A 13378-nucleotide genomic window follows, 5' to 3' on the forward strand; every position below is an offset into this window, starting at 1 on the left:
TTGAAAATTTAAAAGATAAGGTGCAAGATTGGTTTCACTATGCCCAAATTAACGAGGTTGTTAAGTTGGATAAAAAAATAGGATTCCAGGTGGATAAATCGAAACTTGAGACAGAGTTGTTAGAACCAAAAACCAAGGTTTTATCGAGAATGTATAACTTGCTGCTTAAGTGGAACACACAGGATGAGACAGTTAAATCAGCCATGATAAAGTGGGCTCAAGACATTGGTCACAATATTATGGCTGAAGACTGGGAAAGGTTATGGACCACCGGTATGAAATTTACGGCATGCAATGCCTTAAAAGAAAACATTATGAAAATGGTATACAGGTGGTACATGACCCCAGTCAAGCTTGCAAAGATATACCATTTGTCTGATAACAAGTGCTGGAAGTGCAAGGAAGCTGAAGGAACATTCTTTCACCTTTGGTGGACTTGCCCAAGAGTGAAGGCCTTCTGGGAAATGATCTACAACGAGTTAAAAAAGGTGTTTAAGTACACCTTTCCTAAAAAACCGGAGGCCTTCCTCTTGGGTATGGTCGGCCAAAAGGTCTTAAAGAAGGATAGAACGTTTTTTATGTATGCTACCACTGCAGCAAGAATTTTGATCGCCAAACATTGGAAGACTCAAGATTTACCCACGCTGGAAGAGTGGCAAACGCAACTGATTGACTACATGGAGTTGGCCGAAATGACTGCCAGAATCCGAGACCTGGGAGAAGAAGCAATGGAGGAGGATTGGAAAAAATTTAAGAACTATTTGCAAAAATTTTATAAGTTATATGATCTATAAACTGACCATAAATTGGAAATGCTAGCCCCAGCAATGAGAGCGCAATATTTATGAAATTGGATAACAATATTGAAGGGATCAAAGTTTAAATGTCAAAAGGGATAATACATCTTGTTTTTAGAATAAATGGACAATAAGGGATTTAAACTTAAACTGCTATCAAAAGTACCAAAGAAACACATGAAACAAGGTTACAATTTGCTGATAAATTTATTGTCGGGAATGCTTTGTGCGGGAGATGTGGGGAAGTTCGATGGAATGTTGAAATAAGCTGTTGAAGGGTTATGATTCTTTTTATTATTTTTTTCACATTTTTTGTTTTTCTTTTTTTCTCTCTTTTCTCTTGCTGTTTTCTGTATGTATCTGGAAAAAATGTAATAAAAACTATTTAAAAAAAAAAAAAGGAATTCAAAAGGCATCTTGGTTAAATTAATATACCTAATTTAGTTTGGCTTGGTAAGTAAAATGTGTATAAAATTGCAGAGAAATCATTAAAAATAATTACCAAGTACTTGTATTTATCCATCCATCCATCCATCCATCCATTCATTTAGCATTGCCTAACATTTTCAAAGGGTAAAATTAAAATTATTTGGTTTTCCAAAAGCTGTTTATGTGCCTCTTCATCAAACCAAGCCAAATGTTGTCTGGTGGCAAAAATAGGAGATTTGAATTCCTCACGCCCCAAACCATATTCTTAAGACCTTTCCAGATGTTGGACTACAGTTCCCATGATCCCTGACCATTACTCATGCGTGCTGATTGTAGTTGAAATCCAACAACATCTGGAGTACCATCAGTTCCCCACCCCTGTGACAGATAGAAGTGAGCACTGCATTAGAGTTGACATCTTCTTCTTTTTATTGACAGACGCTCTGTGCAGGATGGAACAAAATTCTACCAGGACAGCTTTTCCTGACATGGTGCTTTAGAAAGCTCCCCCTGTTGAATTTATGTCTGTTGTGTAGTTGTTAAAAATGCAGAGACTTTGGGAAGAAGGAAAAATGACACCCTGAACCTAAGATTTTCAGGCTTCTGTAGGCTATGTAGCAAGTGTTCAAATTTGTCAACATGTTCTTGGGGGGGGGGAGCGGGCTGTGGATGCAGCCATCATTCAGGCCTGCAATTCCTGAGCTGTTCAGTTCCATTTTATTGATGTACCACTGCACTAATCTTGCTTTATCCTAGGCATGGTACACACCCCCACTTCCTAGTCATTTCATAAGGATAATTGCTTAACTGCCCCAAAGGAAATCGCTTAATGTCATGTTAGGTTGCACAGCTGATTAAGACAAGTTGTGGTTTTCTGCTCTCAGATAAATTAATGAATAAATGATTAGCTGCTTGCCTGCTTCATGAGAACACTGAAAATTGGGTATTGCTCGGTGTTTTTGAGGGTCATGGAACTGATCAGAGAACAGCCCGAGGCTGCTGGAGATGCTGTGGTCGCATCCTGCATTGTAGATCCCGCAGTGAGCAAAGGGGCCAGACTGGATGACCAGCAACCCAGCTCTAAAATTCTGTGATGGCTCTTCTCTTCGAAGCCAGGCATTGCCTCTGAATGCAGCACGTGTCTCCTTCCTTTCTCGTAGGTTTCCAACAGCAGACGGCCAACTGTGTGAGAAAAGGGAGAGGTGTGGTGAAAAACCTGTTTTGTGATCTCGAAACGCAGCCCAGTGGGAAACAAAAGAAATGCATGGAAAGGGACTGTCCACCAAGGTAGGGTGTGTGTGTAATTTAGGGGAATATACTCATGTGTAATGATGGCAACAAACAGCAGTCTGTCAGAAGAAATGTAGGCCAAACAACATTGTGATAGGTAGACAGATGATAGAAGAAAGGACACATTTTAAAAAGAACTAATAAAACAGCTTCAGAAATGAATGACATTAAACTGATAGCATAGTGAATAAGAGAACAATGTGTCAGCCAGCATCCTCTGTCCCAATTTAATTTCAGCAACATGCCTGCTAGGTAGACAGTCCTTTAAGGCAGGGATGGAAGAACATATGGCTCTCCAGAGACTGGGCTCCATCATTCCTGACCATTGGCCATACAGTGGTGCCTCGCAAGAAGAAAAGAATCCATTCTGTGATTCTCTTCGTCTAGTGGTTTTTTCGTCTTGCAAAGCAAGCCCATTGAAGGATTAGCGGATTAGCCCTATTAGCGGCTTTTAGTGGCTTACCTGCTGATCGGATCAGCTGATAAGCGGCTTAGCGGCTTAGAAAAAGGGGGGAAAGGAGAGAAAAAACCAGCAGGAACTCACAAGACATTGTCGTCTTGCAAAGCAAGCCCATAGGAAATTTGTTTTGCGAAGCACCTCCAAAACGGAAAACTCTTTTGTCTAGCGAGTTTTCCGTCTTGCGAGGCATTCGTCTTGCGGGGCACCACTGTACTAGCTTGTGGGGTGATGGAAGTTGGAGCCCAACCATGCCTGGATGCTCACAGGTCCCCGCCTCTGCTGTAAAGCAAACCACCATCTCTAACATCCCTTCTCCGTTTCTGCAACGCAGCCTGCCTTAAGGAGCAGCTGTCAGTGAACACTCAGAAAAGGCACCATTTAAGTGCTTGGTATTACCCATCTTCTGTCACAATTCCCCAGGTGTTTACAAGGAAACACCTGTTGACTTACACCTGACCTATCTCACTAGCCTGGACAGGAGAGGTATTGTCAGCCAGCTGAGAGGTTAACAGGTTGTGTTTGGGGAAGCTGTGATGTGTTTTTTAACATTTGATTGATTGGGAGCTGCCTAGAGTGGCTGGGGAAACTCAGCCAGGTGGGCGGGGTATAAATAATAAATTATTATTATTATTATTATTATTATTATTATTATTATTATTATTATTATTATTATTATTATTTCACTGAGGAGAGAAGCATCTACGGTCCCCTTTCCCTTAGGAAACACAGTAAGGGGGGAAAAGGTCTTTCAGTGCACAGTGATGGGCAGTTTTGACAACACTGGTCACTCGACAAACCCTCTCCGCCTGCTCTGTTATTTACAGCATGTTTGAACATTGAAGGGTCTGATTGGCAAAGCGAGTCATGCATCAGGTTTCCATTTTGGTCTGCATCTTGATAGCAATAATATCTAAAGATTCCAGAGAAGGTATGACATATGTGAGTTTACGAAAAGGCCAACTCCTGAGACGCATGGCAGCTGTTTTAAATTCTTGACTGACCCAGCTAAGGGAGCTGGGCATGTTTAGCCTGGAGAAGAGGAGGTTAAGGGGTGATATGATAGCCATGTTCAAATATATAAAAGGATGTCACATAGAGGAGGGGGAAAGGTTGTTTTCTGCTGCTCCAGAGAAGCGGACACGGAGCAATGGATCCAAACTACAAGAAAGAAGATTCCACCTAAACATTAGGAAGAACTTCCTGACAGTAAGAGCTGTTCGACAGTGGAATTTGCTGCCAAGGAGTGTGGTGGAGTCTCCTTCTTTGGAGGTCTTTAAGCAGAGGCTTGACAACCATATGTCAGGAGTGCTCTGATGGTGTTTCCTGCTTGGCAGGGGGTTGGACTCGATGGCCCTTGTGGTCTCTTCCAACTCTATGATTCTATGATTCTATGATTTTGTGACGAACCTACCTAAATGTGGGCCATATTAGAAGGGACACTAAATATGTGGTTTGCTGTTGCCTTTTACTTTTTAATTGCCCATAGGAGGTATGGGGGGGGACTTTAATTGGGACAATGGTGCATGGGGATTTTAAAAACAACAACACTTTCCTCCTTCCCCTGCTGTGGTCTTGATGAAAATCACACCTCCATCACTACTTTTAGGCTCAGTGTGCTATCAGCCTCAGCTGCAACCAAAATGAACACTTTCCTCCTGGAGCTCAGAGGAGATTTCCATGAGTGGGTGCGAATGAGAATTCCTCTCCTTGCCCCCTGCTATTAGCAATTATGAAACAAAAGCTGCAAGAGCAAAGACGCATTTAGCATCATTTCACAAACCCCATTGAATTTCAATGGTCAGTGAATATAGGATTGCTACCTGAAATCTATTGGTTTGGGGATCACCCAAGAAATCAACATTTAACCATGCTAGCAGGTGGCATTGAGACGCGGGTGGCGCTGTGGGTTAAACCACAGAGCCTAGGACTTGCCGATCAGAAGGTCAGCGGCTCGAATCCCTGCGACGGGGTGAGCTCCCGTTACTCGGTCCCTGCTCCTGCCAACCTAGCAATTCGAAAGCATGTCAAAGTGCAAGTAGATAAATAGGTACCGCTCCGGCGGGAAGGTAAATGGCGTTTCCATGCGCTGCTCTGGTTTGCTAGAAGCGGCTTAGTCATGCTGGCCACATGACCCGGAAGCTGTACGCCGGCTCCCTCAGCCAATAAAGCGAGATGAGCACCGCAACCCCAGAGTCGGTCACGACTGGACCTAATGGTCAGGGGTCCCTTTACCTTTATCTTTTAGCAGGTGGCATGTTTTGAACTTTGGCATAATGTTGAGCCCAGAAGTGGCTTCTTTAGCTGAGAACATTCCTCCTAACTAACCTTGCTTTGCATATGTCAGCAATTGATTTTATGACATATCCCGCTGATTTTCCAGTTGAAACACTGATAATCAGTTAGGGAAATTGGCACTTTTCATGCCTCCTTAGTAGCTGTGCATACCAGTGTGACCAGAAGAGAAATGACTGCTGGAAGGAGTGTAGAGAGAAAAAACTCACTGCTGCATCTGCACCAGCAAAACCAGACATCTCCCCCAGCTGCAATAAAACATGTCTCTCCTGTACTGGTCTCTACAGCAGATGCTGTAACTCTCCAATGGCTTGACTTTACCCTCAATGGCACACCCTTCCATCTTCTCCCGAGATATATCGATGCTGACAATAATAGGCAGTAACATCTCAGCAGGGTGACGTCTTTGATACCCCATGTTAATAATTTTGTAAAGTATCTGAACCACACAATGCAATGATTCCTCAGGTCTAATTACTGGGAAGCCAGCTGACAGCATAATCCGATCTGATAACTAATGGCCTCTCTTAATATTTGAGCGTAAGCCAGAGGCTCAGAGGAATTTTGTGGTTAGATTAAAAAGAGTGCTAGAGTCACCAAGGAAACTACATGTTTGCTCAGAAGTAAGCCCCACTAAATTAAATCAGATTCATTCCCAAGTCTCAGCCCACTGGATCTTTTGACCCACAATTTTCAGTGAATGGGGCTTGTGTGGCAACGCAGTTCCCTTTCATTGGTTCCATTTGGGATGTGAAGTATAACATTTGTGGGCCCATGGGGGGATGCACAGGCAGCAAATGAATCCCAGGAGAGATGTGTTGGGTTCAAATTAGGTCACAGCCATATGGATTACAGACAAAATAGGTTTGGCGTAGGCATTGGACATGTATCCCACAATCAACCAACCTACCTGCTGGTTGATAGACAGTTGTGGCTGGCCATAGGTGTCCCCCATGGAACAAACCATTTCCAGCAGACTCCAGTCGCAGGGGGTGCTGTAGCCCTTCAGCCCCCAAGCTGGACATGAAGCATCACTTCCCAATATACCTTAAGGGGGTACCCCTATGGAACAGGCAGTGAGCTTTCCCGCTATCTATCCCCACTAAGAAAGTAATGTAATTATATACATACTATTCACAGACTAAAAATCCCCCAACAACAGCAAATACTGCTGCTATTGTTATTATTATTATTATTATTATTATTATTATTATTATTATTATTACTACTACTACTACTACTACTACACAGAGCCTAGGGCTTGCCGATCAGAAGGTCAGCGGTTTGAATCCCCGCAACAGGATGAGCTCCCGTTGCTCAGTCCCTGCTCCTGCCAACATAGCAGTTCGAAAGCACGTCAAAGTGCAAGTAGATAAATAGGTACCGCTCTGGCGGGAAGGTAAACGGCGTTTCCGTGCGCTGCTCTGGTTTGCCAGAAGTGGCTCAATCGTGCTGGCCACATGACCCAGAAGCTGTCTGCAGACAAACACTGGCTCCCTTGGCCTATAGAGCGAGATGAGCACCGCAACCCCAGAGTCATCCGCAACTGGACCTAACGGTCCGGGGTATCTTTACCTTTACTACTACTACTACTATTATTAATCTGATTTCCTTTCCAGATCTGTGATGAACACAGAAATTGTGGTAATTTCCACTCCTGTTTCCATTTCTAATGTCATTCTCCAGTGTCCCTAATTGCTTGGCAGAAAACATAATCTAAGACACCTCTGTCCTTTTTGATCAATTTATTAAGAAACTGCTTCTTCCCCTTTGCTGTGCATTGATATTTAGCAATGCCGTGGGCTGGGGAAATCAATATGTAATTTCCCAAAGGTGTTTGCTTTTGAACAAATAAGTGAAAATCTAAGATTTCAGACGAAGGTCAGTACTGTCACTGTTTTCTAGCAATGCTACTCCTATCCTCTGGACATGTAATTGGCAGCGGCAGATGCGCAGTCAGTGGGGATTAAAGGGCTTATCAGCTCCAAGTTAATATATGGGGAGGATTATGTAGGCTTCCTAGAAAATGTCAAAGGTGTAGACTACAGTAATTAAACAAGTATGCAAAGGACCACGTTTTGTTTCCCATCGCCAGCTGTCCATCATTCAGAAATTGTTTGTCCAAGTGAGAGAGAGAGTTTGTTAATACGTAAGTTTCTAAACATTGGTTTTCTTTTGTCTGAAGGTTTTTTTGAAAATAGAAGCACAGAAACAGAAAAGATAACTGGGCACCTGCTCCCAATTAATCAGACACCAGGTCCTCTTCAAAGCAGCTCTTCTGTCATATAGGACGAGGACTGTAGCCTGACTCGCAAACTGATGTAGTGCTGAAGTCTTGCACTAGCAAATTGGTGCAAACACACACACTGGGTTGTGCTTTGCATGCCATTTTCAGAATGTGTTAGAGGAGGCATACAACCTCCATTCTGAATAGCAACCATCCATGCAGAAGTAATCATGGGAGTTTGTTTGATACATAACGGAGGGGAGGGGAGTTCCAAAGGGTAGATGCCACTATGCTAAAGGCCCGTTTCCTAAATTGCATATCACATACTTCCTGTTGCGATGGTATCTACAGGAGGCCCTCTCTTGCAGATCTGCAGCAATCAGATGCATGTATAATGGTTGCAATGACCTTCTAATGTTGATTCTTGGATTGTTTATAGGAAATATTTCTGTACCACCACATTGTGTAACATCAAGGTGGTGTACAACTATTAAGCATACAGCATCCTTAAAAACAATTCAGGTCATCATTAAAGTGGCTGGCTAATTAATTGAAACAGCTGCAAAGGCTTGTCGGCATAAGAAGTTCTTCTAGAGAGGCCCCAAAGTCAAACGTAGTGATGCCTTTACAGCAAGAGTGTTCCATATCATGGGACCTGTGATGCTAAACGCCTGACTTCTGGTAGAGGCTAGTTGGCTGCTGTAGCTCTCTGTAATTAGATCTTTGCTCCCAGCTCTAAAATGGGTATAATAAGGGTCTGTTTCCAGGTGTGGTTATTGTGAGTGTGAACACAATAAAGGTAAAGCTAAAGGGACCCCTGACCATTAGGTCCAGTCGTGGCCGATTCTGGGGTTGCAGTGCTCATCTCACTTTATTGGCCAAGGGAGCCGGCGTACAGCTTCCAGGTCATGTGGCCAGCATGACTAAGCCACTTCTGGCAAACCAGAGCAGTGCACGGAAACGCCGTTTACCTTCCCGCCGGAGTGGTACCTATTTATCTACTTGCACTTTGACGTGCTTTTGAACTGCTAGGTTGGCAGGAGCAGGGACCGAGCAACAGGAGCTCACCCTGTCGCGGGGATTTGAACCGCTGACCTTCTGATCGGCAAGCCCTAGGCTCTGTGGTTTAACCCACAGCGCCAACGTCACAAATAAAATATGCTATGTGCAATAATGAAATCCAGGCAACTCATGTTTTAGGTGCGACCGATATGTGCGAAATTGTGATCCTGCACAAATTGGGGTTGCCTGTACTTTTGCTGAGCTGATATGCAGATTCCCATAACCCAGAGGAGGAAAAATTGCAAGCTTGGAACGTAACATTTAAGCGATATACTCTTCTCAAAGTTTCCTTTGTACTACTAACATTCATTCTCTGGTTTAGCATGCATGCCCTTTTTGATGTTCCCCAATTCTTTTTGTTTTGCTCTGAAGATGGTGGGCAGGAGAATGGCAGAAGTGTTCAACCTCCTGTGGCCCAACAGGAGAGAAGAAACGGACCGTCCTTTGCATCCAGACAGTGGGATTGGATGAGCAAGCTTTGCCTGTTGAGAAGTGCAAACATCTGCTGAAACCAAAGACTTACCTTTCATGTAACAGAGATGTCCTGTGCCCATCAGACTGGACAGTAAGCAACTGGACTGAGGTACGTTCACAACACACTGTAGTTGTATGCGCTACATGCTCAGACCTCGGTCTTTTCTTAAAGAGCTCAGAGCAGCGTACATATCCCAGTGATGCCTCATTCTTGGCACAGCTTCAGCAAAAGGAATGCATCGTGTGCCTTCCAGACCATTCTCATGGCCTATGAAAAGACCTATTTGTCTGTTTCCCTTGAACAGTGGTATGAACGAACAAGCCACAAAGTCTTCCATTAACCATTGTTTCCCATTTTCTCTAAACCAGGAAACTGTGGTTACCCTTTCTGGAACAATCCAAGATATTACACCATGTTTTGAAGCTGATTTGATATCTTTGTTTGTTCCAAAGCAGATAGCTCCAATTTCCCAGTTTGGAGGAAATGGGGAAGCTGCTGTTAAACCAGCCAGGTTGGGGGGGGGTGAGTAAAAGGCTTGATCATTATCTTGACTCATTAAGATGAGAGGTAACTTTCCGAACGAACTCACAGAAAGTCTTGGCAGTCATGGTTAATGGAAAACTTTCTGTTGCCTCCTGCCCTATAGAATAAATAAATAAGTAAGTAAAATTAAAACTCTGTGGTTATAAGAACCGTTTACTTCCCCTTGACTGTGGAATGTCAGATTTTGCAGGCTCCCATCATTACAAAATCTTGGTTTGATTTTGCTGTGGTTTGTTACTAGCAGGTGCATAGCAGGTGTGTTGCTTCTGCCCTCAGTATCTTCAAGCTGTTTTCTCCCGCCCTCCTGCAAAGAATTAAGCTGAAGGATGAGATTGGATTTGTGTACCAAAATTCCTCTGTTGCCCATTTTGTACGCCCCATCAACTCCCTCTGCTTTCTGTACAAATGAAAACGTGACGCTACTGTTAATTGAATTAAACATGGGTTTGGTTTCAGCTAATTTTGTTGATGAAGCATAAAGCCTGTATGAATTACTGTACTCTGCTTTCAACAGAGTCCCAGTTGTCTGTGGGGCAGGTTTGCATATGGAGCGACAGTTTGTGTCTGCTAAAAAGTAGTGCAACCTGCACCCCCCCCACCCAGAGCAGCATAGACAAGATAGCAAAATGGACACCAAAGATCATAGGGGTCGCTGGGCAAATTAAAATCCTGCTTCATTATGGAATGTTTTGTTTTTCAATGTGGCTAATGAAAAGACAGATAACGGCTTATTCACAAGCTTAGTGCGGTCTGCATGTGGAGCTGTCTGAGACTGTGGCATCTTTTCTCTCTTTTTAAATTTCTTTTATTGAAACTTTTCAACATGCAATACAATGCAATGCCAACATGCAATGCAAAACTAATCTAAATAAAAAAGGGGGAGAAAAAACATAATATGTACAGTGGTACCTCTGGTTGCGAATGGGATCCGTTCCAGAGGCCCGCTCGCAACATGAAAAGCCCGCAACCTGAAGCGCCGTATCTGCGCAGGTGCGCAGCGTGATTTGGTGCTTGTGCGCATGCACGAAGCGTGATTTAGCACTACTGCGCATGTGCAAGCAGCAAAACCCGGAAGTAACCCTTTCTGGTACTTCTGGGTCACCGCGGGACGCATGCTGAAAAAACGTAACATGAAGCAAACATAACTTGAGGTATGACTGTATAACAAACACGCAAGAAAGAGAACACAGAAAAAGCAGAAGAATAAAAAGTAACAAAGTCCTCTATCCGAGGTGCATCTTTGTTAAAGTTTCTGGGTCATAAATCCTTTGACCCACTGAGTCTGCTGCAACGGCCCTGCAATAAATTTGATTTATTGCCACTCTGACAAACTCCAGTGGTGCCCATACTCTTCCACTCCGGGCGCTGCCACTCTTCTAAGTTGCCGGATAATAGCAGAGTTCACACGCAGCGTAAAATGGCTTCTCTGTGTCTTTGTGGTGTCTTCAATAACTCAGCTCGACACCAGTGCTTCTATTCTATAACTCTTTATTTAGAAGCATAACAAACAGAAAAGAAAGCCTACAGAATCTAGCTGCATGCTTGCAGCTTTCTACCTCTAACAAAAACGAGACTACCTTGCTCACAATCTCTGACAGACTGCTCTCCAGAGAGAGCTCAGCCCCCACAGAGCACAGATCAAAGGAAAATGCCCGGGTCATGTGGGCAATGCACCCAGTGAATCAGAAAGCTTCCTGGAGTGTTAACTCTTGACTGTCCAGAACCACAACAATCTTAACCCTTGTGGTGGACCTTCCCAGCTCTCACTGGGCAGCTTCCCTTTCTTCTCCCAGGCTCCCACCCTGGGAGATCTTCCTTTCCCTGCCTCTCACGAAGGGTCCTTCATCATCTGTCCATCACCTTCCTGTGTGGAACCTCATTAACTGAGTAGAGGACATCAGAAAAACAGAACAAAACATGAGTATATGTAGAGTTAACAGAAGGGGCGGGGGGGGAGCTAGAAATCAAATCAAATAAGAATAAAGATAGAAGATAGAAATAAGGAGGACTTCCAGTTCTTCATCTACCAGTTATGTAAATAAAGATTATTCTTCAATCCCAGGCATCTTAAGTTCCTTCATTCTTCTTGCCACACAAAAAGTCTCTTCGGTTGTTACTCTCTCTAAAGGTCAAGCATAGTCTTCTTTCTCAAAGGGTTGTAGACACAAGACCAAATACAGCCACTGAACTGCTTACGGGTGTCAGGACCGGCTGGGTCTGTGCAAGTATGCATGTATGCAAGTGTACAAGGTGAGAGTTGGGTGAGATATCTGAAGAAATGTTATTTATTTTGCAGTGCACAGTGACCTGTGGTGGAGGTATACGGACTCGTAACATCACCTGTACCAAGAACAATGGAGAACCATGTGATATTTCAAAGAGACCCCATTCTAAAGCTCTGTGCGGCCTCCAGCAGTGTCCATACTCCAGAAGATTGCTGATACCTAATTTCAAACTGCATGGTGGAAAGATAATCAGGAGAACTGGAACAGATCCCAGAAAAGGCCCTGGGGTCAACTGGCCAACTACCAAACCAAGCCGAAGAATCCTTACCACAACAAAAGGACTTGAGCCCAGAAATGTTACTTTGATGCCTACATCCTTAAGCTTTGCAAACTCTTCCCAAAAAGAAAACTTGGGTGTAAAAACATTACAAAGTAATTCCAGTGCGTCAGACATTCCTAAAAATTATTCCTACGTATTTAGTGAAGGCAGCTTGCTGCAAAATAGTACTTTCAGGCCTGTTACAAATAATTCAGATGTTTTAAATTCTACAAATGTGGAGAACGTATCCCCCATAAAACCATACAATTATTCAGACATTGACTTTATAAACAGGGACTCCTTTACTACTAATCCCAAGTCGTCGGCTGTAACCCCCAGGTATTTAATGGAAGAATCTAGTACAGTGTCTAACGGTACAGATGGAGAAACAAAAAATAAATCCCAGAGCAAATGGCCAATGAAAAGTTCTCCTACTACCATCACTGATGGTAATACATCAAGCAACTTGCCGACAGATTATCACGCAGACAGTTTTAGACACATTTCTGTTACTCCGGTAGCAGAGGTAGGAATTTCCATGACAACGATAGGTCTCGGAGGCCTTATTGTTCAAATAAATACACCTGAAAATACAACAGCAGATCCTGTCACAGTACAACCAGCGGTGTTAAATGATACTTCAACAGACAAGCCTGCAAACAGAACGAAACCAACATCATCTGTGGATGAGGCATCTACTTATGCCACAGAAGGTCCATTTCTGCAGGATACTGACATGCCAAAGACCTGGGGTGAAGCTTCCAAGAGAATTTTGTTGAATGACTCTGAGTCAGAACATCCAATGGAGTCCAGGAACTCACCCGATGATGCCACCTGGTTGGTGGGGAACTGGAGTGAGGTGAGTCTTGAGATTTCATCCTGTTGACAATAGTCACTTCACTGCCACCTTTATTATTATTTCAGCTGCATTCCTAATGAAAGCAATTATCTATGCACAGTGTCTATAAACCAGCCTTTCTCGATGGTGGAGCCCGCCCTGTGGAAAACCCTCCCATCAGATGTCAAGGAAATAAACAACTATCTGACTTTTATAAGACATCTGAAGGCAGCCCTGTTTAGGGAAGTTTTTAATGTTTGGTGTTTTATTGTATTTTTAATATTTTGTTGGAAGCCACCCAGAGTGGCTGGGGAAACCCAGCCAGATGGGTGGGGCATAAATAATAAATTATTACTATTACTATTACTATTACTATTACTATTACTATTACTATTACTATTACTATTACTATTACTATTAC

At 43.3% G+C, this 13378-nt stretch overlaps 1 protein-coding gene across 1 annotated transcript in view; it reads left to right on the forward strand.

Moving 5' to 3' along the window:
• Positions 1-13378, forward strand: part of ADAMTS12 (ADAM metallopeptidase with thrombospondin type 1 motif 12) — a 114750-nt gene that overhangs the window by 90779 nt on the left and 10593 nt on the right. The window contains exons 17-19 of the mRNA XM_083465688.1: positions 2387-2513; positions 8930-9140; positions 11872-12978. Of these exons, the coding sequence (XP_083321814.1) occupies positions 2387-2513; positions 8930-9140; positions 11872-12978 (1445 nt within the window). The remainder of the gene's footprint in view (positions 1-2386; positions 2514-8929; positions 9141-11871; positions 12979-13378) is intronic.

The sequence above is a fragment of the Podarcis liolepis genome (genome assembly GCF_965112155.1).
Source record: "Podarcis liolepis genome assembly, chromosome: 11".
Lineage (NCBI taxonomy): Eukaryota > Metazoa > Chordata > Lepidosauria > Squamata > Lacertidae > Podarcis > Podarcis liolepis.